Source organism: Zonotrichia albicollis, chromosome 16, assembly GCF_047830755.1.
Source record: "Zonotrichia albicollis isolate bZonAlb1 chromosome 16, bZonAlb1.hap1, whole genome shotgun sequence".
In the NCBI taxonomy this organism is placed as follows: domain Eukaryota; kingdom Metazoa; phylum Chordata; class Aves; order Passeriformes; family Passerellidae; genus Zonotrichia; species Zonotrichia albicollis.
In genome coordinates, this window is record NC_133834.1 from 16,255,538 (window position 1) to 16,281,034 (window position 25,497).

At 43.7% G+C, this 25,497-nt stretch overlaps 2 protein-coding genes across 9 annotated transcripts in view; both read left to right on the plus strand.

Annotated features, from left to right (window-relative positions):
- Positions 1-7,949, plus strand: part of CRAMP1 (cramped chromatin regulator homolog 1) — a 49,539-nt gene extending 41,590 nt beyond the window's left edge. For 4 of the 7 annotated variants that reach the window (XM_074553328.1, XM_074553326.1, XM_074553327.1 and 1 more), the window contains exons 19-23: positions 110-274; positions 931-1,076; positions 3,387-3,547; positions 3,663-3,793; positions 5,913-7,949. In XM_074553328.1, coding sequence (XP_074409429.1) covers positions 110-274; positions 931-1,076; positions 3,387-3,547; positions 3,663-3,793; positions 5,913-6,043 — 734 coding nt within the window. In that variant the 3' untranslated portion in view covers positions 6,044-7,949. Of the gene's footprint in view, positions 1-109; positions 275-930; positions 1,077-3,386; positions 3,951-5,912 lie in introns of those variants that run through there. The other 3 variants (XR_012582977.1, XM_074553330.1, XM_074553331.1) reach the window with 3 other exon arrangements.
- Positions 7,950-11,873: 3,924 nt separating this feature from the next.
- On the plus strand, positions 11,874-23,916 carry JPT2 (Jupiter microtubule associated homolog 2). 2 transcript variants are annotated; one of them, XM_005493164.4, is made up of 5 exons: positions 11,874-12,032; positions 17,826-17,974; positions 18,423-18,565; positions 20,786-20,831; positions 21,587-23,916. In XM_005493164.4, exons 1-5 carry the CDS (start codon positions 11,989-11,991, stop codon positions 21,769-21,771), a joined length of 567 nt encoding a protein of 188 aa, XP_005493221.1. In that variant the 5' UTR covers positions 11,874-11,988; the 3' UTR covers positions 21,772-23,916. The 2 variants fall into 2 exon arrangements, with proteins under 2 accessions (XP_005493221.1, XP_074408805.1); XM_074552704.1 differs by having other exon boundaries at positions 11,903-12,032; positions 17,898-17,974.
- The last annotated feature ends 1,581 nt before the right edge of the window (positions 23,917-25,497 follow it).

Sequence of the window (25,497 nt, forward strand, 5' to 3'; positions counted from 1 at the left end):
GTTATTGTTGTTGTTTGGGGTTTTTTTTCCTTTCTAAACAAAAATTGTTGCAGTGTCCTGTAATTTTACCGTATTGACTGAATTCGTGATCCCCAACATCGGCTTACAGGTGAAGGTGTTTCTCTCTCTCCTGCAAAGCTGAATGGCAGTGACAGCTCCAAAAGTCTTCCATCCCCATCCAGTAGTCCTCAGCAGAACTGGATTGCATCTCCCACCCATGATCCCCAGTGGTACCCCAATGACTCCACAGACTCCTCCCTCAGCAGCTTGTTCTGTAAGTGTCCAGATACAGAGAAGTGCAACCAAAAAACGTTTTCCTGTTAACAAAAAAACCCCCCCAACATTGTTTAACAGAAGTGAATCCTTTGAAAAATTGTAAACCCAGTAGGACATTTGTAGAATTATTCCAAATACTTCTTGCTTTCATTTCCATGGTGTTGCCTTGAGTACATTTTCTCTCTCTTTACAAGTCTGTTCCTGAAAAGATCCTATTGCTAGATTGGGGCCCATAGCTTGGGACAAGTAATTCCTTGGCAGTTCCATGTAGTCTGTTTGGAGCCTGACTCATCAGTTAGGGTGAGACATTTGGACTGTTGTGCCAAAATGAACAGATGTCTTTGACTCTGCTGGTGGAAGAACAGACTTTGTTGTGTGCTTGATAAGTACTATTTCAAAGACATGAGATCACTCACTGGGTTTGGTTGAGGTTTAGTTGTTGAGAGTTTTTTTTTAAATTAATAATTCATGGAGCCACTGTAATAAGTCTTCTTACTTTTAGCAGTGTGGTATCAATCCTGGCAACACATAATTTTTAAAAGATGGAAGAAATGGATATCTGTCCTCCATTTTGAATTTCCTTGCCCTTCTTTTTTATCCTCCCAGTTAAGAACACTCAGTGCAGTGACTTACTGATGTGCCTTTTCTTTGTAGCAAGTTTCATCTCCCCAGAGAAGGGACGAAAAATGTTACCAACTCCAGCTGGGAACACCAGTGGCACCTCCTTGCTGGGACCCAGCCTGCTGGATGGAAACTCACGGGACTCCTTTGTGTCGCGGTCCCTGGCAGATGTGGCAGAGGTATGGCAGCAAATTGCACTCAGAGTCTGCTTCCTCTTGCAGTGCTGGAAGTTAGAGTTACTGGGTACTGAACCCCAGACCTTCCTGAGATACTTGAAATGCAGAGGGGCTTTGACGCCTGCACTTCAGCTCAGTAGAGAAGAATTACAGTCATAACAGAAAGATGTAAAATTATCTGAGGGCAATTACCCGACCCCAGAGCTGGTGTGAGAGGCTGCTGTAAGTGCCTTCAACCCAGGTTCTTTTTGCTGAGGGAGGTCATATTCATCTGTTGGATATACCTTTGTTCTGACAGAGAAAAATTCAGTCATTCTGTTGTGTGTTCTTTGTAGAGCAAGAACTGAAAGTGCCAAAGATAAGAGCAAGATTAATAGTGATGCAGCTACAATACATTTGGAAACCTGGTAGGAAAAAATAGATAGGTCCAGAAGGAAGAAGTAGGACATGGCTAATAACAAGTCACTTGAGAGGATGGAAGAAGGTTCTGTGCTGCTGAATTACTTGTCTCTGTTGGCAGAGGTATCCCTTTGTTTTGAACTTTTCTGAAGGGGTAGAATGAAGCCCAGCAGTTTTTAAGGCTGTGACACACTCAAGGACAGAGCTCCCTTTCAGAGGGACAGACAGGAAGAATGAGCTGCAGGAACATTATGCAGCTTAGCAAGGAAAATGCAAAGTCCTGCCCTAGGAAGGGCCTAAGGAATAACCCCACAGCAGTATCAGCTGGGTATTGGCTGCTTGGGAAGCATCTCTGCTGTACCTCAGACGTGAGCTGAGCGTGATCCAGGGTGGATCCAAAGGTGTGGAACCAAAAATGTGGAACCAAAGCTGAATGATGTCATGAGCTGTTTTTAACAGGAGCATGGTCAGGATATTGAAAAAAATTATTATTAACCTGCTCTACGCTGTAGAGCAGTGGTGTCTATGTGCTGTGAGATCATGCCTAGAATATTGTCACCAGTTTTGAATACCCAATATATAGGAGAGAGAGTTTAACCAGAGCAAGCTCAGCTGAGGTTTACCAGGAGAATCAGGTGGTGAAGAAAGGGTGATGTCTAGGCTTGTTCAGCATAGACAAGGCTTCAGGATGGGAGGGGCCCTGCTGCCTGCCAATGCCTGCAGTAGGGTCATTAGAAAATGTAGCAAGCCCTTTACAAAATGGTGATGGGAGGTGGGAGAAACAAGCAAAAGCTGAACTGAGAAAGGTTCTGCTTTATCTATAGAAAAACTTCACTTCGACAATAGGCAGGCAAGGAAACAAGTTTCCCAGAAATGTTATGCAGTGACTGTCTTCAGAGCTTTCCAGGGCTCACATCAATAAAGCTCCAAGTGAGCTGGTCTGTCCTTATAGGTGAATCTGCTTTGAGCAGGTGGTTGAAGTAGAGACCTGTTCAGATCCCTTCCAGTCTCAGTTATCCCACAGTTTAGTTATTAAACTCATTACAACATCATATAACTTGTAATTTCTTGGGGACTTTCCCTTATGGAAGGAATATGTCATTTCTCTTCTCCGCTTTGGATTTGGATAAGGAGGTTCTGTACAGACCATGTAACCAGGAGCTGCAGCAAGCTTATGCTGATTTAGTGTGACATTGGCAGCTTCAGACCTGAAACACAGATCCACTTCTCGCATAAATATGAAGATTTTGTTTGCTTGGTGGTAAGAAGTTGTCAAGGTGTATTCTAATTAAAGAAATACAATTTATTTGCATGGTTTTGAAATTACATTGGAGCCCTCAGTATTACCAGCTCCCTTTAGAAGAAAATGAGGTAAGCCTCCATGTTATGCACAGGTGAACAGTTCTTGTGGCAGAGGTAATATCTTTAGATCATCTACCTGTGCACCTTAATGCTAAATTGGAGCAGGTAAGATCCATTGAGACTATAGGTGGTTAGGCTTTTTAGAAGCTTCCATTTAGTTGTGGACGAGAAGAGCTGTTCTCTAACTCAGATCAAGTGAGATAAAGTGTCTCTTTCATATGAGGAGAGGCTGGGAAAGAAGGTGAGGGAGCCAGACACTTCTCAGAATGAGAGGCTGCAAGCAGAATTTGAAACACAATAAATTCCACCTGAAGACAAGAGATCTGTTTTGAGGTAATCAGGCATGGAAACAGGATACCCAGAGAGTTTTGGAATGTCTGTGCATGGGGATAATTCAACACTTGCCAAGATCCAGGGCAGCCTGTTCTAAGCTGACCCTGCTCAAGTGAGATGGTTGGATAAAATGCTCTCAGGATGTCCCTTCCAACCTCAGTTATTCCATGAAATTGCCACTGACATGTAGCTCACCTCTTCTCTCCTTGTCTCCTCCAGGTGGTGGATTCCCAGCTGGCTTGCATGATGAATGAGAACAGCATAGATTACATATCTCGCTTCAATGACCTTGCCCAGGAGCTGTCCATACCTGAGCCCACTCGCAGGGAGATCCTGTTTGATGGAGGAGGTGGTGGCCCCCCGACTGGGGATCTGTCACAGTAAGGAAATGGCTGGTGCAGACTGTTCAGCTAAGTTGGAGCTTGCAGAGCTGGAACTTGATGAGGGAGCAGCTGAGTCTGAGTTGTCCCTGTCCTGTGTGCTTCTTTCTAACAGAGAAGCATTGGTTTCAAAGGTCTCAAGAAATACTTGCAAGTCCTGGAATGTGCAATATGCTGGCAACAACAGAACATGGAATAACGTTACAGAAGATAGTCTGTTCCTGCATCAGCAATGTAAGATTGCAGGTTTGTGGGACAGTCCTGGACTTGTACTTTGGAATAGCCTAAGCAAGCAGCTCAAGTAGGGATGGGATTGCCACAATCTCCTGTTTATGAATTGTTGTTTGCATAGTGATCAAAATGCCATGCCTTCTGATCCCCATGAAAGCTGTGGAGGATAAGGGTAGGTGTGGGTAGGGGAACCATTGTGTATCTTGACACGTCCTAGTTGGCAGCTTTCTTACCATTCAGTCAAACTGAAGTTCTTGCACTCTGTTCAGGGCACTGCCACTCCTCGATGCTATGTTCTTACAGACCACTCTGTTCCTTTGGCTCTTTGACCATTCCACTGGGGCTCACACCTGCTTGCTTGTTTGGTAGGGAAGCTCTGATCTGCCCTCCTCCCATGCTGCTTGGATCCCCTACTTTTAAACCCCATCACATCACAATCATGATCATCACCCTGACTGCACTCATATTCTTAACCTTTGAGATTCTTCAGCACATTGCACCGTTCACCCTGTGAGTGAAAGAGTGCTTTATTGCTCTCCCTGAAGAACAGTTGCATTTTAGGTCTGGAAACATGGCAAAAGAGCTTATGCTAGGAAAACTCTGTCATAATTAGTTTTGGCTTTGCTGGAAACATGTAAATATTGCCATCTTCACAAAAACTGAGGATTTACCTGGGAGAGGAAATAAGAAAGAATACGGTAATGTGTAGGAACAAATACTAGGTTAATGCTAAAGCAGTTGAGAGCAGTTTTGTGTTATGAAGAGAAGTGTGAAGTCCTAGCTTAATCCCTTAGTCCTTCCCTGCTTCCTCTTTCTTCTGTGAACTCTGGGTGCTCTGTAGTACCTCACCATCATTCTTCATTACAGTCACTCCCAGGCATGAGTGGATCTGGCACTTCCTCTTTGAAATCCCTGTGCATTTAATGTTGTGTTTTAATGTAGGAAAAACCCAGATACTGATTCCAGGAGGTTCAACAGGATAGCAAGTTAATAGTTAATCCTCTCCTCTCCTCTCCTCTCCTCTCCTCTCCTCTCCTCTCCTCTCCTCTCCTCTCCTCTCCTCTCCTCTCCTCTCCTCTCCTCTCCTCTCCTCTCCTCTCCTCTCCTCTCCTCTCCTCTCCTCTCCTCTCCTCTCCTCTCCTCTCCTCTCCTCTCCTCTCCTCTCCTCTCCTCTCCTCTCCTCTCCTCTCCTCTCCTCTCCTCTCCTCTCCTCTCCTCTCCTCTCCTCTCCTCTCCTCTCCTCTCCTCTCCTCTCCTCTCCTCTCCTCTCCTCTCCTCTCCTCTCCTCTCCTCTCCTCTCCTCTCCTCTCCTCTCCTCTCCTCTCCTCTCCTCTCCTCTCCTCTCCTCTCCTCTCCTCTCCTCTCCTCTCCTCTCCTCTCCTCTCCTCTCCTCTCCTCTCCTCTCCTCTCCTCTCCTCTCCTCTCCTCTCCTCTCCTCTCCTCTCCTCTCCTCTCCTCTCCTCTCCTCGCACTTGTCTGCTTCTCCAGTTAGAGGATATTCCTTGGCTGGTGTGAGTAGATCTGAACTTTTCCAAGGGGCTGCTCCTGTATACACCTCAAGCTTGTATTAATAATGAACAAACAAACCTTCTCCATCCCATAGGCTGTTATCATGGGTTCATTTCCTAACTTGCACTATACTTGGTGGATGTAGTTCTGCCTGCCTTTAGCTACTCATGGGAGGCATTTCTTTGACTGGGAGTCTATTGTAACTTGCTCACAATGCACTGACTGCTGTTTGCCCAGTCCCTTCACTCTGCTTTAGGCAAATGATTTTTAGCTTCTACAGAGTTGGTCTTGTGTTTTATGTCATTAGGAGAAAATTAAACAAGTTTTCTGATGCACACAGAGCCTAGTTTGAGAATTCTGATCGAATTGTCAGAAAATCACATGAACCTGGAATAGGAAAAGTTGAAGGCAGTCACAGAAATGAATGCTGGGGCCTGTTTTGTTCTGAGCATTCTGCCTTGGTATGGAGAAGACACCTGTTACTCTCAAGAGTCATGCCCACTAAAACCTTTCAGTTTTACTTATAATTTAGCTGTGTTATGGTTTGGACTTTCCCAGATTGTTCCTTCTTGGTTTTGGGTTCCTCCATTACTAATGCTGATTATTCTATATGCTGTGTCTCCAGAAATCCTTCAGATTTGCAGGACAAAAGTAGAAGGCACCTACTATGGCTGTGGATTACAGAACGTGCAGGAGGAAATGTGTTACATTCTAATCAAGTACTGTCTAAAAAGAAATCTGAACTCTCGTTCTTAAACTTCTAAATACTGCAAAAGTAACGTCAGGGTCTCCAGTGTATTTGTAACTTGACAAACTTTTCATCTTCCCTACTGATGCTGGTAACACAGTGGATATGACACTGGGTTTGGCTCTGAAGTTGCCTAGAATAAAGACCAGTGTTGCTGTACCTGCTGCAGGAGTGGAGAGCAGAGCACTTCATCCTAATCCATGAAGGCTTTTTGCCTGCGATACAAGGAGCTGTCAGCTGCCTTGCCTCAGCATACCCAGGGGGAAGGACCCAGCTGCAGAATGAAGGCAGAACAGGTGGCTATTCTTGATGATGCCGTGACATCAGAAAACTTCTAATACCCTGAACCTTTGCAAGTGGGCTTCAACCACTCAGTAATAACAGAGTATAAATGACAGAAATCAGTTCAACACTCAGAAGGTTGGGTTAGAAGTGTTTGGCGTCAGCCCCTTAAAAGTTGGCATTATGAAGCAGAGTTTGATTTCAGAAATGTAATGCATTGCAAACTGCTTTTTAAGAATAAAGCCCTTTGTGGAAAAGGGAGGAACTTAAGAATAATTAAGATCACTGTAGTAATTCTGAATTGATGCAGTATCTGTTACCCTTACTATATGAAAGGCCATTTAAACACATTCTGATCAGACCAGCTCTAGATTTTAGGTGAATGTACTTTACAATAGTGGTCATCATCAGTTTGTGCCTGAGACTGTTTAGGAGGTGGCGTACACACACACACACACACACACACACACACACACACACGTGCACAGATGGATGGCCAGGAAGGTGGTAATACTCAAAATTTCTTCAATTTTAATTATTTCAGCTTCCCCAACAACAGTAACAAAATCTAAATGAGGGACAATGTCAGGCTAAGCAGACATCCAAGCAAGTAACACTGAATTGCACACAGTATCATTTGTGACTTCATTAGGTTAGTACCTTCCTGGAGCACTGTGAGGTGTTGGAGAGGACCAAGGGACACTGACAGTCTCCAGGTCTAGGATTAACTGCTCTAGGCTTTTCCCTCTCAGTGACCATAAGGCAGTTGTGAGTAGCTGGCAAGGTAAATGGCAGAAGGTTGGGTGTCTCATCACATGGGCTGGGTGCAGAGCAGTACCATAGCCCAAGGCTGGATCCACCCAGGTGTGTGTGCACACATTGACAGAGATCTGTACAGGGTGTTGCATTCTGATCACTCATACAATCCATTTTATACTGCATCCCTAAATCTACTAAGCATAGGAATAGTAATTATTTTTCATATATCATTAAGCCTTTTTTTGACACCCTCTGTATTTTTAAATTGAATTAAATGGCATGATTCAAATCTAACTTATAAAGACATCTCTTTTACTGACAGCAGATCCCAGAGTGGAAATTCAGTTGCATTTTGTTTTCTACGCTCAGACTTCAGATGCATTTATAAGGAAAGTACTGCACTTTTTTTTTAACCTTTTCAAACCTTTCAGTCTGTTAATTTCACAGCAAGTTGTAAATGTTACCTAAGTGAAACCTTGGCAAGCACTACGGCAATAAGTTATCATTAATTTTTGAACATGATAACTGCTTTAGAGCTTACGGTTCTGGCAGCAGAATGTAATGCTGTTTCTTTTAATAATAGTTAAGCCATATCATCTAAGTTTTCTGGCTTGTTTGAGATGTGAATTTGTTTTATAGATTATAAATATACCTATATAGTGTATGTATAAAGCAAAATGCCTGTCCTTACTGATTATTTTTTGTACCATACTGTAAATTATATTATTTATTCTTTACCAATTTTGGAAAAAGGTGTTTTGGTTATTTAATATAATATACAAAAGCTGTTAAACTTCTTCTGTTTAAATTTCCAATTCAACTTGTAAAGCTGTTTTTATTCTTGTGCATAAATACATACTAATACTTGGTCTAACTTGTGTCCAGTGTGTTCCTTGCTGTTCATGTCCTCTCAGAGTTTTTTCATTTAAGCTTTATTTACATGATCATGGCCTTGTGGGGGTGGGAGTTAAGACTTTTCCATAAGGCCAAGTCTTTCAGGGTGATTTAATTGCAGTGAAATCAGTTGCCTAACTCCCACTGGCATCTCACATCCCAGAATTTTGATGATTCTCACCATGATCAGAGAAAATTTTGGTAGGGTTGTTTTTTCTTTATAGCTTCCATTCTCAGTAGTGTCTGCTCAGAAATGTGGCAAACCAGAGGGCTGGTTATCATGAATGGCCTGTCTTGGGCCATGGGCACCAGAAACAAGGAGGAGAAAGAGAGAATAACAAAAAGTGTATAATTGATCAGAAATGAAGAATGTTCTAAAAAGCTCAACATAAGTTTTAATAGTATTATTTTGATATTTCCTTCCCATCTAAAAAGTGCATAGTTATCTCTCCTGCTTGTTTACTGAGAAAATTGGGCTATGACCAAGTTTGAGCTCTTTCTGTGCAGCTTCACCCCTCCACTGGTTGTGAGCTTTTGTCAGTATATATAAAAGACCTTTACATCTTTTCCACCTTCTGTCAAAGCTGCAACTGAATCTTTCTCACAATTTAGCTAATTTTGCCCTTAATGACCAAAATTTAAGACTGTAAAAACAAAAGGAATGAGTCTGAAAAATTACTAGCAAAACAAGATACTGCAGTGATAGTACGTATGTTTCATGCTTTTTTGTTAGCTTTATTTGATTTGGTTTTTTCAGTCCTTCAAAACAAAAGCAGCACTGTGCTGCTAAATGTGTGCCTCTAAGTTTAATTCTTGACATATCACAGCTGTAGAGGTGTGAAATAAAACCTTCAGCTGAAAATGTTAGCTTGTAACGCCATCACAGTCAATGAAAAATGGTTAGAAAGGCCATGTAAATGCTGACTCTGCAGGTGCAGCTACACCATCTCTTTCCAGTGCAGGTTGTCCAGACAGCCAATGGCTTTCATATGGCAGCCATGCCATGCTTCAGCCACAGAGCTGCGAGCAAACCATGGACACGTGCAGGGAGCAGGGTGCAGCACAGCAGCCAGACTCTGCTCAGCACTGTGCTGATAAACCCCTGTGCACACTGACAAGGCCAGACGAGGGCCCAACACACAACAGTCACAGAATTGATCATGTTGGAAGGGCCCCCAGTGGCTCATCTGATCCCATTTCCCTGCTCAAGCAGGGTCATCCCAGAGCACACGGTATAGGTCTGTGTCCAGATGGTTCTGGAAAATCTCCAATGAGGGAGACTCCACACCCTCTCTGGGCACCCTGTTCAGTGCTCAGTCACTGCACAGTGAAGAAGTTCTTCCTCATGTTTGCGTGGAACTTCCTGGGCATCAGTTGGTGCCTTTGCCCCTTGATTGACTAGCTGACACCAAAGAGAAGAGCCTGGTCCATCCTCTCACTACCCACCTTTTAGATGGGTACACATTTCATACACATTAATACGGTCCCCTCTCAGCCATCTCTTCTCAAGGTCAACAGGTCCAGCTCCCTCAGCCTTTTCTCATTAGAGAGATTCTCCAGACCCTTGACCAACTCAATAGCACTCTGATAGTGCTCAAGGCACTCCATGTCTCACTTGTACTGCGGGGCCCAGATGTGGACACAATGCTCCAAATGTGGCTTCACTAGGAGTTGAGGGGCAGGATCATCTCCCTCAACCTGCTGGCAATACTCTTTCTAAGCCCTGGACAATATTGCCCTTTTTGGCCCCAAGGCACACAGCTGGTCAGGGACAGATAGCTGTGCACCAGGACACCCAGATCCTACTCTGCAGCACTGCTGTCCAGTGGGTTGGCTCCCAGCCTGTACTGGTGACCAGGGCTGTTCCTCCACAGGTGCAAGAACTGCATTTCCCCTTGTTGAATTTCAGAAGGTTCTTCTCTACCCACCTCCCTAAGCTTCTGAGGTCCCTCTGAAGGCCTGCAAAACCCTCTGAAATATCAGCCACTCCTTTGTATCAGCAGTAAACTTGCTGAGGACACATCTGCTCTTTCATCCAATCACTGATAAAGAATTTATACAACACTGAGCCCAGCCGAGGACCCTGGGGGACACCACTAGTGACAGGTCTCCAACCTTACTCTACTACTGATCACAAGCCTCTGGGGTCTGCCACGCAGGCAGTTCTCAATCCATCCCACTGTCCACTCATCCAACCCACTTTTTTGAGTTTGCCTGTGACGGTATTGTGAGGGAAAAGCAAGGTGGGCAAAGAAGAACTTTGCTTGCTTCCCTGAGTATGGATTGCCCTCCACTTACTTCTCACTTCCCAACTGGTACCTGCTCTTTACTGGAAGATGGATAAAGGATCTCCTTTCTGTTGGATGCTCCTGTCTTAGGAAGGCTATGGTCCCATCAGTCTATGTCCCTCTCTGATTTTCTAATACTTCTCAGCCTTTCTAGTTTGTCTTGTAGCTCTACTACCAGGCTGGACAGGTCATCCACTTGGTCTTACCTGATGCTGAAATAGAGATTTTTGGAGTTCACTTGAATTAGCAATATGAATTAAGCATTTGAAGTTTAGCCTGTAGAACTATGTGTTAAATTTTAACCTTTTTACTTAAGAAACCTCTGCCATGGTACAAAGGGCATAGGAAAATGCAAATTTCTGAAGTTTCTTGCATAAAGAAAAATACTAGAGAAGACCAAGAGATACAAAAAGCCCAGATAAAGGAACTCTGTCTCCAAGCTAATCAAGGCCGACAGACAACTCAGATAAGCACCAAGGAACCAAAAGCGCATGCGCAAAGGAGAAAAGTTCCAAAGTTCAGTCCTGAGGAAGACCACAATCTTCAGCCTCAGAGACCACCAGAGACCCCCGTGCGACCACCACAGCAAACAAGGCGTGCCCAGAAGGGCGTGGATCTGATTACCATGGGAGGCGAGAACAGGCGGGGCCACGGGTTGAATATGTATTGCAAAGTTGTGCAATGTATTGCATATGGAACACCTTTGTGAATAAAGATGTGGGACAGCCCGAGGCTCGGGGCACAAGTTTTCACGACAGCTGTCTCGCTTGTGCCAGGCGCTGACATACATACCCACTTCATAAATACATCGGGTTGTGGAGTTTATTTATTCCGCGTATCGCTTCAATGCAGCCGCCCATCACTGATACAATTCACTGACAGGCTCAGCCATTAGCTACAGCCTGAAGCCTGGTTGGCTATATGGGTTTTTTGCATGTTTTTTTGGGACTTCAGTCTGAGACTGCATCTTTTTTGGTGAGTTTAGGGGACTCAGTTCCCTGCTGAGCGAGCACCATATATTTGAGTTCTCTCAGCAACCGTGACGACCAGAAAACTGAGCAAACAGCCTGCGCTGCAGCGCCCTTCCCGATCCATGTCCTGTTCGCTTGCCCGGGTCGCCCGCGCTCGCTGGAGCGGCTTCGATCTCCCGCACTGAAACGCTCCCTCTGCGCCTGAGGGGCTGCCGGCTGCGGGCGGGGCTCAGGGCGTGCCGCTCGGGTATCCTCGAACTCGGAAACGCTGGGTAGGGCAGCAGGTTACGAAGTCCTCCTTGAGATTATTCCATACGATGATCTTCCTTCTGTTTTCTGCGTTGCACCCCTATTTCGAGTGAAACCCTCACAAAAAGCCTCAACTGGAAGGCCGAAGCACGAACCAGACCTCCCTCCGCCACCACAGCCCACACCCCTATCCCACCCCGTCGCATTAAATACACTCCCGCCGCTCACCCCGCCCTTCCTTCAGCCAATGGCTATGCAGTTTCCTCTGACGGACGGGCAGAGCAACCAATAGAAGGCATCAGGGATAAGCGCCGACGCGGGTCCCTTTAAGCTTCCCTCCCTCTGCGAGGCTGGCCGAACAGGCAGGATCTCGAGCGAGTTAGCTGCCTTCGATAGGCTGCTCGTCATGATGGGCAGCTAAATCGGCCAATAGCCGGGCAAGGCGGGGAGGCCGGCCTCCCCACGGCGCAGTTGGAGCGGGGCTGCGGAGCGAAGCTGCTGAGTATCACCATGTTCCAGGGCGCTGAGGCCGAGCCGGCCAAGCCTAGCTCCAGGTGGGGCAGTGGAGGACGCTCAGCAGGGCGGGCGGAGGGAAGAGTCGTACGGCGTCGCGGAGCCCTTGGCGGGGCTTTGTTCGAGCGCGGGAGGTGCAGGCTCCAGCTGAGGGCCATAAGGGGCAGAGGGGGTTGGGTCGGGGATGTAGTGTGCTGACCGAGGAGATCGGGCTCCCCCGAGGAACCTCTTGGCCGCGGCGGGAGGAAGTGGAGCCCCCTTCCTGCCGTACCGCCGGATAGAAGCTAGTGCGCGGCTGGCGCCTTCGCCGTCCCTCAGTTTGCTTGTCCCGCGCCCCGGGGGCTGGGCGGGGAGTGGCCGCATTGCGCTCCCGTTGGTGCTGCCCCGGGCGCGCCGGGAGAGCCGCAGGGCCGGGCGGGCCACCCGCGGTGGCCGCTCCCGGCCCGACCCCGGAGCTCCTGCAGGGACTCTGGCGCGGAGGGAAGGGCCTAGCGCTGTGGAGCACCTTCTCCCCCCGTGTTTCTACTCACGGGGAGCGAGGGGCCCCAGCTACTCTCCGTGCACAAACGCCTACAGATGTCGGCTTGTTTCGCCCTACGAAGTTGAAACATATTGCTTTGTTTGGAGGATAGTTACCCTGAATACTGCAGTGCGTGAGCGCAGTGATTAATCCATGTGCGAGGCTGTCGCGTGGGGAAGGAGGAAGGGTTTCGAAATTGTCCAAGAACGCTGTAAGTTTTCTAGTATTCCAGTAGGTCCAAGCTGTAACATGGTTTTAGAAGACTTTTGAGGATGCTCTGTCCTTAGTGTAGTCTCTGAGGTCTGTTTTCATAATAATTTTGAAACTACATTTAACGCATAAAGTGGGTTTCCAGGCAGACCACTGCAACGTGTTAGTTAACAGCGAGCAGAGGTGGCCATACAGCTTCCTCCTGTTGCCGTGTCGGGGTGTGTTTGTGGTGCCTGAGAGCGGGCTGGAGCCTGTACCAGAGACTGTGGCAGCGCCGCCGGAGCTTCCTTAGCGGGTTTGCAGCGTGGGCTCTGGGGCATTTACTATATCGACTGTGCCATCAAGGGTAAAGGTATCTGGTTTGAAGACACGGCTGACTCATTCCCTGAACAAAACTTTGTTCAGCGAGAATGCAAATCCTTTTGCAGTTCTTGGTACGTAGAAGTTGCTCTATTTAAATCTGAGCCTTATTCAAGATGCCAGCAGCAACCACCAGCAGCTGTGAAAGTGGGGAAAAAACGTCTTCCTAGTGTGAAAATCATGCCTAGAAAATTATAAACCCGTGTTTGCGTTTTGAGAACTTCGTAGTACAGGGATATTACTGTTAGAAATAAATTATACTAAGAAGATTTTAAGTGAAAGCTTTCACTTAATTGTCCAGTGAAATGTATTTCTAGTGATCCTTTAAATATGTACAGTGAAAGAGCAAGCAACTAGTTTGCTGAATTGAATTAACTGCCTAGTTTTATTTTTTCGAACTTCAACAATGTCGCTCTGTATTTTTAAGCAAGTTTTGCTGTTTCAAAATAAAACATGGTACTACATGTCGAAGAGCTTCTAAAAGCAAAACAGGACAGAGTTGTCTCATTTTGCTATTGTGCTATGAAGACGCAGCGTATTAATGCACACTCGATTTGTCCTGTGTATGAGCAGTTTCACAACCACTGCAAAGAGCTGACAATGGTAAATTCAGCAGTACTCTTGGGGCTTTCAGCTCAAGATCATGGTTGCATAAAGCAGCTTGCTGTTTGTATATGTGAGCTGGTTAACGAGCCGTGAGTCTCCATTGATCCCACAGCAGAAGCACCCCAGGACCTCTGGTCTTGTTTTAGGGCCTGCAGTTCCAAACCTCAGCACCTGCTTTCTGCCACTCTCTTCTATATAATGCAGCACTTATCTGCTGTATTATAATAACAGTCTAAAAACTGGTAAAACTTCAGTGTTTAACTTTCAGGCAGGATTGAAAACAATTATGTAGCGGGTGTCTTGAAGTAATAAATAAACCTTCTATAGGTTGGCTGAAAGGCTTAATGAGGAAAGGGCATTCAAATACAAGTGTTTTAGAACGTAGGGGATATAAAAAATAAAATACCAGAAAAACTAATTAAAATTCTTCAAATCTGCCAGAAGAGAACAAAGCAATTAGCGGGGGCTTTTAAACTTGTAGAATAGGGCTCTTGATTTAGCTGTTTTAGAGAAGTTCACAAACTTCTGGTCTGCTAGAGGGGGGGAGAGAGAGGCAGATTTAGATTTTGTAGAAGACAAAGGGTTGTTTTTTCATGGTTTGAAAGAATAAAGCAATACCTTCTCAAAGGAATAAAGACCCAACATACCTGGCTACAAGAAACAAAAATGTCTCTGTATAAACTGGCATAATACTGATGTAAACTAAAATGACTATAAAGTATAAACTAAAGTTTTTAAACATTTTAACTGAAGATTTTTAACATAGAATTTAACATATGTTACTGTTCATATGTTAAATTACATGTTAAATTTATGTGTACTCTGTTGGAGCAGCTCATCTTGGCTAACTGAGTTTAGCATGCTGTTTTCTTTGGTAGGATTTACAGGTGAAGTCTGATTTTCTCACTGCATGTCTCACTGCTCTAGAACTGAGTACATGGTAGTGCAGGGAGGCCAGCAGTGCTCTAGAGGCTACACAGAAAGAAAGTTGTAGTCTCCCACATATTTGGTTGGAGGAAGCAAGTGCAAAGCCCTCTCCTCTTGTTGGCATCAGCTGACAGACTTTGTTGCTGTACTTCAAGGTTACTTCTGGTAACTCCTGTCAATGATGTAGTTATCTGACTTTGTATTAGTTCAAATTTTATTAACATGGTGACACTGAAAGTTTACGTAATGCTTGGAAGGAAGGTTCCCAGCATTACAAAGTTCTTGAAATTGAGATGGTAAATCCACTTTGTGTATGTAGTCAGGCCACAATTTTGTGTGGTGCTGGCAGAAAAGGTACTTGTGCTGATTTCAACCTTGCAAGTACCACCAGGGATGCCTCTGGTCAATTATGCAACAGTAGGGTTTTCATAGTGTGGCTACTAAGCTGAAAATGAAAGGACAGTATAAGATTAATTGGTGGATTTATTTTGATGAAGTTTCTTTACTGAGTTATCAAGACTTTTAATCTTAAAATGGATTTTCTCTAGAATTTCTTTCTGCAATAGCTCTTAAAACCCATTATAAGGATGAGAAGTAATTTGATTCTTATGATTGGCTATTTTTCTTGTAAAGAATCTGAATGTAGTTATTTTATTATTCCCTCCTATGCTTGTAGGCATGTGTTAAGCAAACAGTGTGGTAAATTGAATGAATCTGGGCTGTAAGAGACTCCAGCTGTATAAACAGCTTTTTACTTCCTTTCAGTCTCTTTGCTGGTATACTTAGTGTAGTTGGAATGCAAGAAGGACGAAATGCAGTTTAAAAATAGCTGGAAAGAGTAGGTAAAGTAAAAAATAATTTAAATTATGTGAGAGGAATCCACTTTAACAGAGACTCCTTCCCAAACTACTTATTTGTAGAGTTCCCTTTCCTATGTCTCCCTGCTTTAAGTACTTAAACTGCCTCATGGTGAGGCATTGTGAATGTTTGAAATACATGATTTACCTATACAATGTCTGCTTTAATTGTGGGTTTAAGTCTTCTAAAATACGTGGAGAGCACAGAGGCTAGTTGGGTCTGTAGTCTATTGGACACTAAATTGTAAATAAATAAGCTTTGTGTGATCTAACCTGTGCTTTGGACAAGGAGTTGTCCTGTCTGCTGCAATTCTAGTTACTCCTTAAGCTAAAAGTGTGTATTAAATCCATAGTTGTACTAAGAATTAAAGTATTGAAATTGGCCAGCAGAGACAGCCCCCCGAGGCTAGTGCTGCGCATATAAACTGTTTCCAGACTAAAAGAAGAACTTTTTTCTCCTCCCTAAAAGGCCTAAAACTGCATTCTGCATCTTGAGATCTGAAATGCACACTAACCTCATTTTCTGACAGAGCAGCCAAATATCTCTACTTTTGTGAAATTAAATCTTAAACTGGAGTAGATCTTGGCACCAAGAGGTTCCTCATTTTATACTTGATGTAGCTCGCCTGTGATGACATTTTGCTGTCACAGGGCTAGGGAGAAGAGGGGTTGTAATAATTTACTTATATCTGAATTGTTCAAGTAGAGTGGGATCAAGATCTTGCAATTTATAACTGTTCTCTTGGTTTAAAAGCAAAGGTTATTTTAGGTTCTAGAGCAAGGGTTAAGATTACAAGTAGTATAATTGAGCTGCTACCTTTGTTCAGCTGCTAACACTGTGGGTAATTGGTAGATGTAACTGTAAAAATTATTTTTAATACAGAATCCCAGAATCATTAAGGTTGGATAAGGCCTCTGAGATCATGGAGTTCAACCTTTGATTACTTGTCAACTAGACCAGAGCATTAAGTGCCATATTGGGTCATTTTGTGAGCACCTTCAGGGATGGTGACTGTCACTGCCCAGGGCAGCCCATTCCAATGTTCAACATCCCTTCCTGTGAAGAAATTCCTCCTGATGTCCGGTATGCCCTCTCCTGGCACAACCTGGGCCTGTTCCTTACTCCCTGGCGTCAGTGCCCAAACCCCCCTGGCTGCAGTCTCCCATCAGTTGTGGGAGTTGAGCACAGCCAGTACGTTCTCCTCAGCTGCTCCTCATCCAGAGCTGCCCCCAGCTCCATTCTCTTTTATGGATATGCTCCAGCCACTTCAAGTCTTTATTGTCACAGTGGCCCCAAAACTGCCCCCACGGTTTGAGGTGCCTCCCCAGTGCCCAGCAGAGGTTGCTGTCCTGGTCCTGGTACAGGCCAAGATGTCATTGGCCTTCCTGCCCACCTGGACACACTCAGCTCATGTTCAGCCATTGTCCACCAGCACTCCTAGGCCTTTTTGTTTTGCTGAACTTCTTTCAGCCATATTTAGGTATTAATCTCTTTCCTGTGCTCTTTCTGTTAATTTTCCAATTGATTTCCACTGATTCTACTCCCAATAGTAATTTGGTTCCTTTTTGAGGAGGGACCTGTAATCTGTTGAACAAGACTTAGGCATTAACTATGGAATTACTACTGAAGGACAAGCAAATGTTGAACAAGACTTAGGCATTAATTATGGAATTACTACTGAAGGACAAGCAAATTATTTTTGGTAAATTTTCAAGAAGTCAGATGATTTCTGCTGTAAGCTCAATTTTTTCTGCAGATCCATTTGATATCCTCTGGTGCAAAGCTTTAGTTTTAATGGATTTGCAGCTTGACTGCTAAATAATTGACTTTTTGGTATTCTGTCTCTCCATTCTAAACTACAGCAGCTATTATGATAACTGATGGTTGAGACTAGCAATTTTTTTAGTAGTTATGAAATGTCTGCCTTTATTTAAAAGTCAGTGGGTATGAATTGTATCACAGATTCAAAGTTGGTATATGCAGTTTAACACAAAGTCTGATTCTCTAATGGTTATTTTTAAAATCCTAGCCATCATAATCTCTGTTACTTCTGGAACACCACAGATAGTGTAGCCATTTGTGTAGGTGGCAGTGTTAGGATCATTCCACCTAATCATAGATACCTTAATGATCAAGTTGACTGACCAGGAGGTTGGCGTTATTTGTGCTGAACTTAAGAATATTAAAACAGTTCTTGAAAAGTAGATACTTCATGGATATAGTAGAATTACCTAAAGTAAATTAAAATCAGGATAGTTACATACAAGGAGAGAATGGGAAGGGATATCAAATATTTTGAATGCTATAAATTTTAAATGAACTTTCATATCTTGTTTCTTATTTGGTGATAAAGGGTACTGAAACCCCCAGGGGGAGATTCTAGTAATCTCTTTGGGAGTACAGAAGAAGTGTCTTCTTCAAGCAGGCCACACCGGATGGCATCCGATATCTTTGGAGCATCAGAAAAACCTCAGAACATTCCAAAAAGAACAAACCCTCCAGGTAAAAGCTGCCCCCTCTTTCTCTGTGACTGGCCTCTGAATTGCAGCATAGAATGGTTTTGTGCTCCTAAACTGGAGCGCTGGGATCTGTCTTTTTATGTTACATACTCAGTAGGTTTGAACAACAAATCTCTTCAAACTTCTGGATATGTTAATATTTCAGTGATTTGCATGTTCACAGACTTTTTAGCACTTTATTCAAGTCTTAATTCTTTCCAAATTGAGATTCTAAGAAATGATGAAAGGAAATAGTTTCATATTGTAGAGTTGTCAGCAGTTAGCCCAATTTGAGACCTGCCAGTGAATTGTAACAAAGGATTTCAACTAGACAAATAGGACTAAGTCCCTAGGCAGGAGGGTTGTACAAGTCCTTCAATTTTTATTTATTTTTTTTGAATATAATGTGATAAAATTAATCTAGAAAAAAAGTCTTAATAACTGCCTTGCAGGAGGAAAAGAAAGTGGCATTTTTGAGGACTCTAGTTCTGCTCAGCCTCGTCCACGCTTGAATCCACCTGGTGGGAAGACAAGCGACATCTTTGGGTCTCCTGTCTCTCCTGGCATTGTGCGAGCACACCCGAACAAACCCAAGGTATTTCTACTTCTGTTGCTGTCAGATCAAGCAGCAAGCAGCTCCAGGGTCCTGTTGTGCTCTGTCATATGCCTTTGCTCTCCCTAAGAACAGAACTGAATGTGCATGGAGTGACTTTGAGTTAGACTGTTATTCCCAAAGTCTTTTTGATAACTTGTTATTTTGGGTGTATCAGATCTCTGCAGTTTGTTGTGAAAGTATTAATTAGACTATGGATGTGCATTCAAAAAAAAAAAAAAAAGAAAAGGAAAAAGCCTTTGATCTTTCTTGTAAGTGAGGTACAACTGGAGCTCTTGACAGAGCCAAGAGGCATTTAAACTGGATAGGGAGAAAATATTTCTCCTTATTCTGTATTTTAGCAGATGTGATCTTGATGCAGACTTGGGAAGTTGGTGAGCTACAGTCATAAACCTTTGTGAGGCCTGGCTATGCACTTCAGCTCTCTTAAATACATGTATCTGCAGTCACTTTAAAAGCACTTCAGCAGAGTAGGCTTGCAGTGATCAACAGTAAAAAACTGAACTTCAAGATCAGTGGTGTTAGGCCCAGCAGGTACTTGATTTGTACAAGATAGACAAAAGTGTCTCTTATTATAGTGTTAGAGTTGTTATACATAGATTATACAGTTGAGTTTTGATCTTAAAGCTTGGATGTGTAATAGTTACTTGTAGTTATGACCACATCTGTGTTTGGAAAAAGCAGAATATGTTGCCAGTTACTGTATTTAAGTGCCCTATATGCAGATTTACAACCTGCTGCCCCTACTCTAAGTACCAATAAGTGAGTAGGTATTGGGGTGATAATGTTTCTGGCACATCAAATAACATGGAAATTTAACATTCTATGAAACTGCTGTGGTTTAGGAATGGTATTCCCCAGTTTAGTGTTCCCACTTCTCCTTCCCCCACCCCCCAGGGGGGAAATGGGAGGTAGAAGGTGAAATCATGGGTTGCTATATGAACAATTTACTGGAAATAGCAATGAGATAAGAAAAGAACAGTAACAGCAACAAAATTACTAATGGAGTGTACAGGAAGGATGAACAGTTCACACGCGGGGGCTTGCCACATGGAACACGGCTCTACCCCAGCTGCTCAGCCACCACTGCCCACCCCACAGCCTGCACATGGTGTGGTCTAGAATAAGCTTTAGGTGCCTGCCATGCCCTCAGTGGCTGCTGCAAAAATTAACCCTGTACTGACTGGAACCAGGACAGAAATTGTCATTGTGCTGAAAACACAATGTGTCCAGTTTTTCCTGAAGCTTAGGAAAAGGGGATCAGTCCAATTTACCTTTCTTGCCTTTGTTTTTTTCCCCTTAAATTTAAGCTGTTGGTAGAGTGCTTTCTTTTTTTGCATGTTTAGAGTAATATCTGGGGCCATATGAAAAGATTAGGAGGAAAAATAAGATTGGGATCTAGGTTTTGACAGGAGTAGTGCTGTTGGTGTAGGAGAGGGCTTTGCTTTGCTTCTCTGTACCCCTTTATTGGGATGGTTGCACTTTCTTTTTAGCTACTTTTTTTAGAAATGTAACTTTAATTCCCATTAATTCCTGACTAAATGGAAGACACCATTGTGGAATTTATGTTATTAATTAGAGCATTGGAATTGTGGGAGGTAGTGAGCTGGAAAGAAGACGTTGAGTTTCATGTGTGGGAAAACAGTTTTCTGAAGTGTGGCTGTGTATTTCCAACAGTCAGTTCAGATTGTTGGGGAAATGGTCTTAAAAAGTTTTGAGTATTACCTGACTGTTGGGATACTTGGTGAAGACAGGAATTGCTGCATACAAATAGGGTCTTCCAGGGCTGTTTGTATTATAGTTGTGTGTATCAACTTGTCCTGTGTGATAGCAGGTACTTGACAAAAAGGGTAATTCCTGATCTTAAAATCAGTGAATCCTTAAGGTTGGGGAAGGCCTCTAAAATTGTCTGGCAGTTAACCCACCACTGCTGTGCTTACATTTTGATGATTTAATGTAGCCTCTTCACCTATGTTTCAATGAATTGTCTGAGATGTGCATCTTGCCATAACATAGAAGATTTGTTCCCCTGCTTTTGGGGTTCTGTAGAAGTGGAAGGGATGAAGGGCTGCACACAGCTTGCTTTTATTTGATCAGTGATCTATAAACTTAAAAATGAAGCAAAATTTCCAGAAGGATTTGGTGGCAGACTTGCTGTTTGATAACAATAATACACTAAGATAGTTTTTGATTTCTTTGCAGGATCACATTGTCTTAAAAGAAGAGGAAATACCAAAGAAGCTAGAAGGTCAGCAAGAGAAATTCTTTTCTTTGTTCTCCTTGGGAAGATAAGCTATGAGGAAGGTTCTTGTCCTTCTGCTTAAACATTAGCCTAGTCTCATGTTTTTAGGACAATATGACTGAAAAGTTTAGTCAGAAATCTAATTGTTTGTCTCAGAGAAATGGTTCTCTTCCTCTTATTGAGGAGAGGACAGGCGTGAGTTGTGATACTCTGTGTCTCTGTGTTTAGACTTTGCTTGATACCATGTGTGTGTATATACAAATACGTATGGAATCTGTATATGGCAAAACATCAGATTACCACTTCCTCTCTTGCTATCTCCTTCAAATGACTAATTTTGGCTTTCTGTAGTTGTAAATAATAAACAGCTGATTGACAAAATTTATTATTGCTCAACTAACTGTTAAAGAATTATGGGATCCCTGCTTTCAAGCTCAGTATGAAAAGATTGTTTGGTACGTTGTATCTCTTAGTTGCCTGCAACTGCCAAAATAATTCTGAAGGTGAATTGCTCAGTCTTTATATCCTTAAAAGGATATGAAATACTAGAAAGATTGCTGAAAGAAAAGAGGAATAATTGTGAAAAGTGAAATTCTTTTCTTACTACATGTTTCCTTCAGGAAAAATGACCAGGTAATGAGAAACCTTGGTGTGCTGTGGATGGGAGATGTGGGGAAAAATGCAATGACAGAGGATGAGGTGCTTTGTGCACTACAGAATAGTGAGTGATCTGATGATCTATTATGTTTTCTTTAATGTAGCTACAGAAAATACCAAACCACACCTGGAAGACGGAGGCGAGAATAAAGCTTTGGGCAAAGAGGAGCAATGCAAGGAGCCAGAACCCAAGATGGACAATCACGAGCCCCGACTAGGACCAAGGCCACGCTCACACAACAAAGTCCTCAATCCACCAGGGGGGAAATCCAGCATTGCATTCTATTAGGGTCATCATGTCACTGTCACTAACGGAGAAGCTCTTGTCTGTGGCGGTGAGGTCAGTTAATACACTATTGCTTGTGAATAGATTCTTAGGCAGATGAATGAGGGTTATGTTAGAGCACGTAGGAAGGATAATCTGGAGATTTGGGAGGAAAGGCTGGGGAGGGAATGGGTGCTTTGTGGGAGATGTGAGTACTGGCCTGCCTGGGTGGGTGGCAGAGCCATACATTAGTGTAACTTTGTGAAAAATTAGTGCTACTAAGTGGTGAGTTCCTCAGATTGTTAGGTAAGAACATAACTAGCTAGCTTGTGCCTCAGGACGCTCTTGTAGAATCAGGCTTCCATACAGTCAACACATCAAACACTGTGAATGGGAAGGGGCCTGAAGGTCACATTTGAAGATTCTAGAGTACAGCAGGTAGGCTGGGCTTTCCCCTGGGCAGTGGGATGCAGCTTCCAGTGTGAGCTGACTTGCAGTCGTGTGACTGTAAATGTGCTCCGCTGGAACAAGTAGTGCTGACATGGTTAAGAGTGTCTTCAGTTATTGCTTCTTTTTCTCCTTTCTTGCTTTCAGCACATGATTGCTGATACAAGGACAAAATATGTTGAAAGTTTCTTTTATACTCCTAAACAATCATATATTTGTAAAGATTGTGGTCTTCCCCTGCCTAGGTATTCAGGTCTTTTGGATGCTTTTAGTAATTTGCTGATTACTGTAACTAGTTCTTCACATGTGGCGGTCCAACTTGCTGTTTTGTGTAGGTGCTTCCAGTTGAGTGCTTGTATGTTTTCTGGTAAAAATGTGGATGCAAACAATAGCTTTATGGTACTCTTTGAACAGAGGCAACTTGGAAGTTTACCATGGAGCATATGCTGAGGTGTCAGCCAGGTCTCTCTGACCCAGCCTTTGTAGAAAGGACTTTCACAGGTTTTCACTTGGCTCCCTGTGGAAACCAGGACAGTTCTCCTGTCTCCACCACAGTGAATTTCCTGTTGGTTTTGCCTGTGCTGAGTCTGTTAGTGAATTCTTCTGTCTTGCATCAGCCTTATCTTTGCCTTTGACTGTCTCTGATTTTTGTTGGGAAAACTATGTGAGTTCTCCCCAACTATGTGAGTTGCATTTGATTTTGATGTAGATTACCTTAGTTGGAAAATCAAAGCCAGCACAAACAGAAGGTTTGTATTACTAAAATCTGTCATAAATCATGTTTGGAAGATGTGCATGTTTTGCACAGATGTTTCTGGGGGAGGATTTGTTCTCTGAATGGATTTTATTATCATATCCAGAGCTTTGATATATGAATGTTATCTCTAGGTGCTTTCTGTTAAATATATTGAATACTGATCTTTTAAATCTGACATATCAAAACAGGCGTTGTTCAGGTACACCAAAGAACAAGTGGCCTTATTGTGTATATCCACTGCTGTTCTAGCCCACATTCCCTGAGAACTGCTGCCATTGAGATGGGATGCTGGGCCAGGTGCTAAACCTTTCTGTGATTGTAATGCTTCCTAGGCTGCTCAGCTCCCTTGTGCCAGCAGCTGTGGGTGACTGCTTTAAGATTTAGCTGCCTTTTCAAATAGTGAAACGTAGGGGCAGTGCTGGGATAGAAACAGCCATGGCAAGTAGGGATTCAAATGCCTTTGTACCTTTCAGATTGGTTTGGAGCTGCCTGTTAATTTTCCCCCAGGAAAACAAGGCAGTAGTTCAAACTGCAGCCCTGGAATGAACTTATGTTACTTCCCAATATGTATTTCTTAGCCCCTCTTCCTGAGTCTGTGCTCTCCAGCCTCTGTCTGAGTCTCAGACACATTAGCCATTTCAGTTCCTTGTTCCAGTACTTGACAGGAAGCTGTCACATAGAAAAGCAACCAGAGGCTGCTTCCTACACCAGAGCAAACTGGTGTAGGAAATATTTAGTACCTAATGTGCATTGGCTTCAGTGCCTATCCTTTAAAGAGCAAATTTTAACTAGGCCTTAAATTAGTTAAACTATGTTAAATTTCTTGTATTTCTTTCTTTGAAATGGAAACAATGTTTTCAGTTCTTCATGTAAGATTGATCTGAGCATTTCTCTGGGACAGAAGGGGATTGGAAATCAAATGACAGAACGTGCAGTTACCAATAAACAAGTATTTTGTTACTTTATTGTGTGCTACAGATGCCTGCTTTTATAAATTGGTCAGTACTGTATTTCACCATAGATGCACTGGTGAATTTTATGGTCTGAAATGGGAAAAATTGCACGTATGTTTTCAGGCCTTCTGTACATGGACTGTGCTCAGGAGCTGTGACATCCAGCCCAAGGCTGCCCATGAGACAGACACCTCTTATCCCTGGGGAGGGGGTAGTACAGTAGCAAGAGTTTAGCTTAATGCCTTTTTGTGGGCATCATTCCATGATGTTCTGTTCCATGCTGGGCTTCTGTTATGTTCTTCAGCAATATTGTAAATAGAATAAATACTCAAATATTTTAAATAGTAAAGGCTATTTGTAGAAAAACATAGTAATTCCCCTTGAGCCAGGGATATTCTTTATGTGGAGAAGTCATACCCTCACTTGTGTGTTTCTAGTGAGTGCATAAAACACCCTTCATGTGCCAGACTGCCTTGGCTGACAGAGGAGGGAACTCCAGCTACTGATACTGTAATTCTGGGTGAGCTGGACCCAGTGGCCTCTCAGCTGGGATGTTATGTCTGTGGCATTCATCCCTGAGCTTCCAGGCTGTGATGCTCTCACAGCCTCTGGGCCAGCCCTCACTCCTGCAGTGACTTCTGTGTTTGGCCATTTACAGTTCAGAACTCTCCTCCGAAGCATGTACAGTTTGGGTGGGTATTGGTATTTTTACCAATATTGCTGAATGGGCCATTCCTTAGCTTGTCTGCCATTGCTGCTGAACCAAATAACGGCACCTGTGGTGTTTCAGCCCAGAGACACTTTTGGCTAGCTGGGTGTTACGCCTGGGCGCGTGGAGACATGTCCAGGCATGCCAGGGCTCTTGTGGCTGCGGGTTGAGCTTCCTCCCATAAGAGATCCGCTCTTTAGTGTTACCTCTGATGGAGAAGCTTTAAGGTGATGGTGAAGGAAAAGAGTCGGTTCTGATGGAGGTTTTCAATCCCGAGTGTTTTTTCTGGCCCACAGGCCTCTGAATGCAGCAACAGCTCCAACAGAACTCTCAGAGTGCATGGTTGCCTGCCCTTTTACCTGGGGGGAGGGGGGGAGGGAAGGGGTAGGAAGCCACCAACCAGGTATGTGTGAGGAGGTCTTAAGGGACAAAGGACCCCTGGATGGCCCAATGCCCCCCCAGGGGTACAGGGCATGCTTTGAATCTGCCAATCACTCGAGGCCCCTGTGGAATTGCAGGATTGAGAGACAATCCTTGGCAGGGGTCAGGGTGGGGAAAGGAAGGATGATTGACACACCTGGCAGGGAATCTTCAGGGGACGGACCTGGGTTTCTGAGGTAAACCCTGAAATCACACTGCAACAGGTGGGATCTGCATAGCATGGGAATGTGGCAATGTCCTCACTAGATAGCACATTAGCAATTAAGTACTTTTTCCTTTGAGCTGCAGCCAACAGTAGACTGCAGTATAGCTCCAGTTTGCAGCTGTGTGTGTTACCTCATGGCTTTGCCCAAAACTACTGGTTTGTAACTTGGGACAGAATGTTATCAGAGTTGCTGCTTCAGTCTGGGAAGGAAAAAAAGTATGGTGTCCATAGTGAGCTT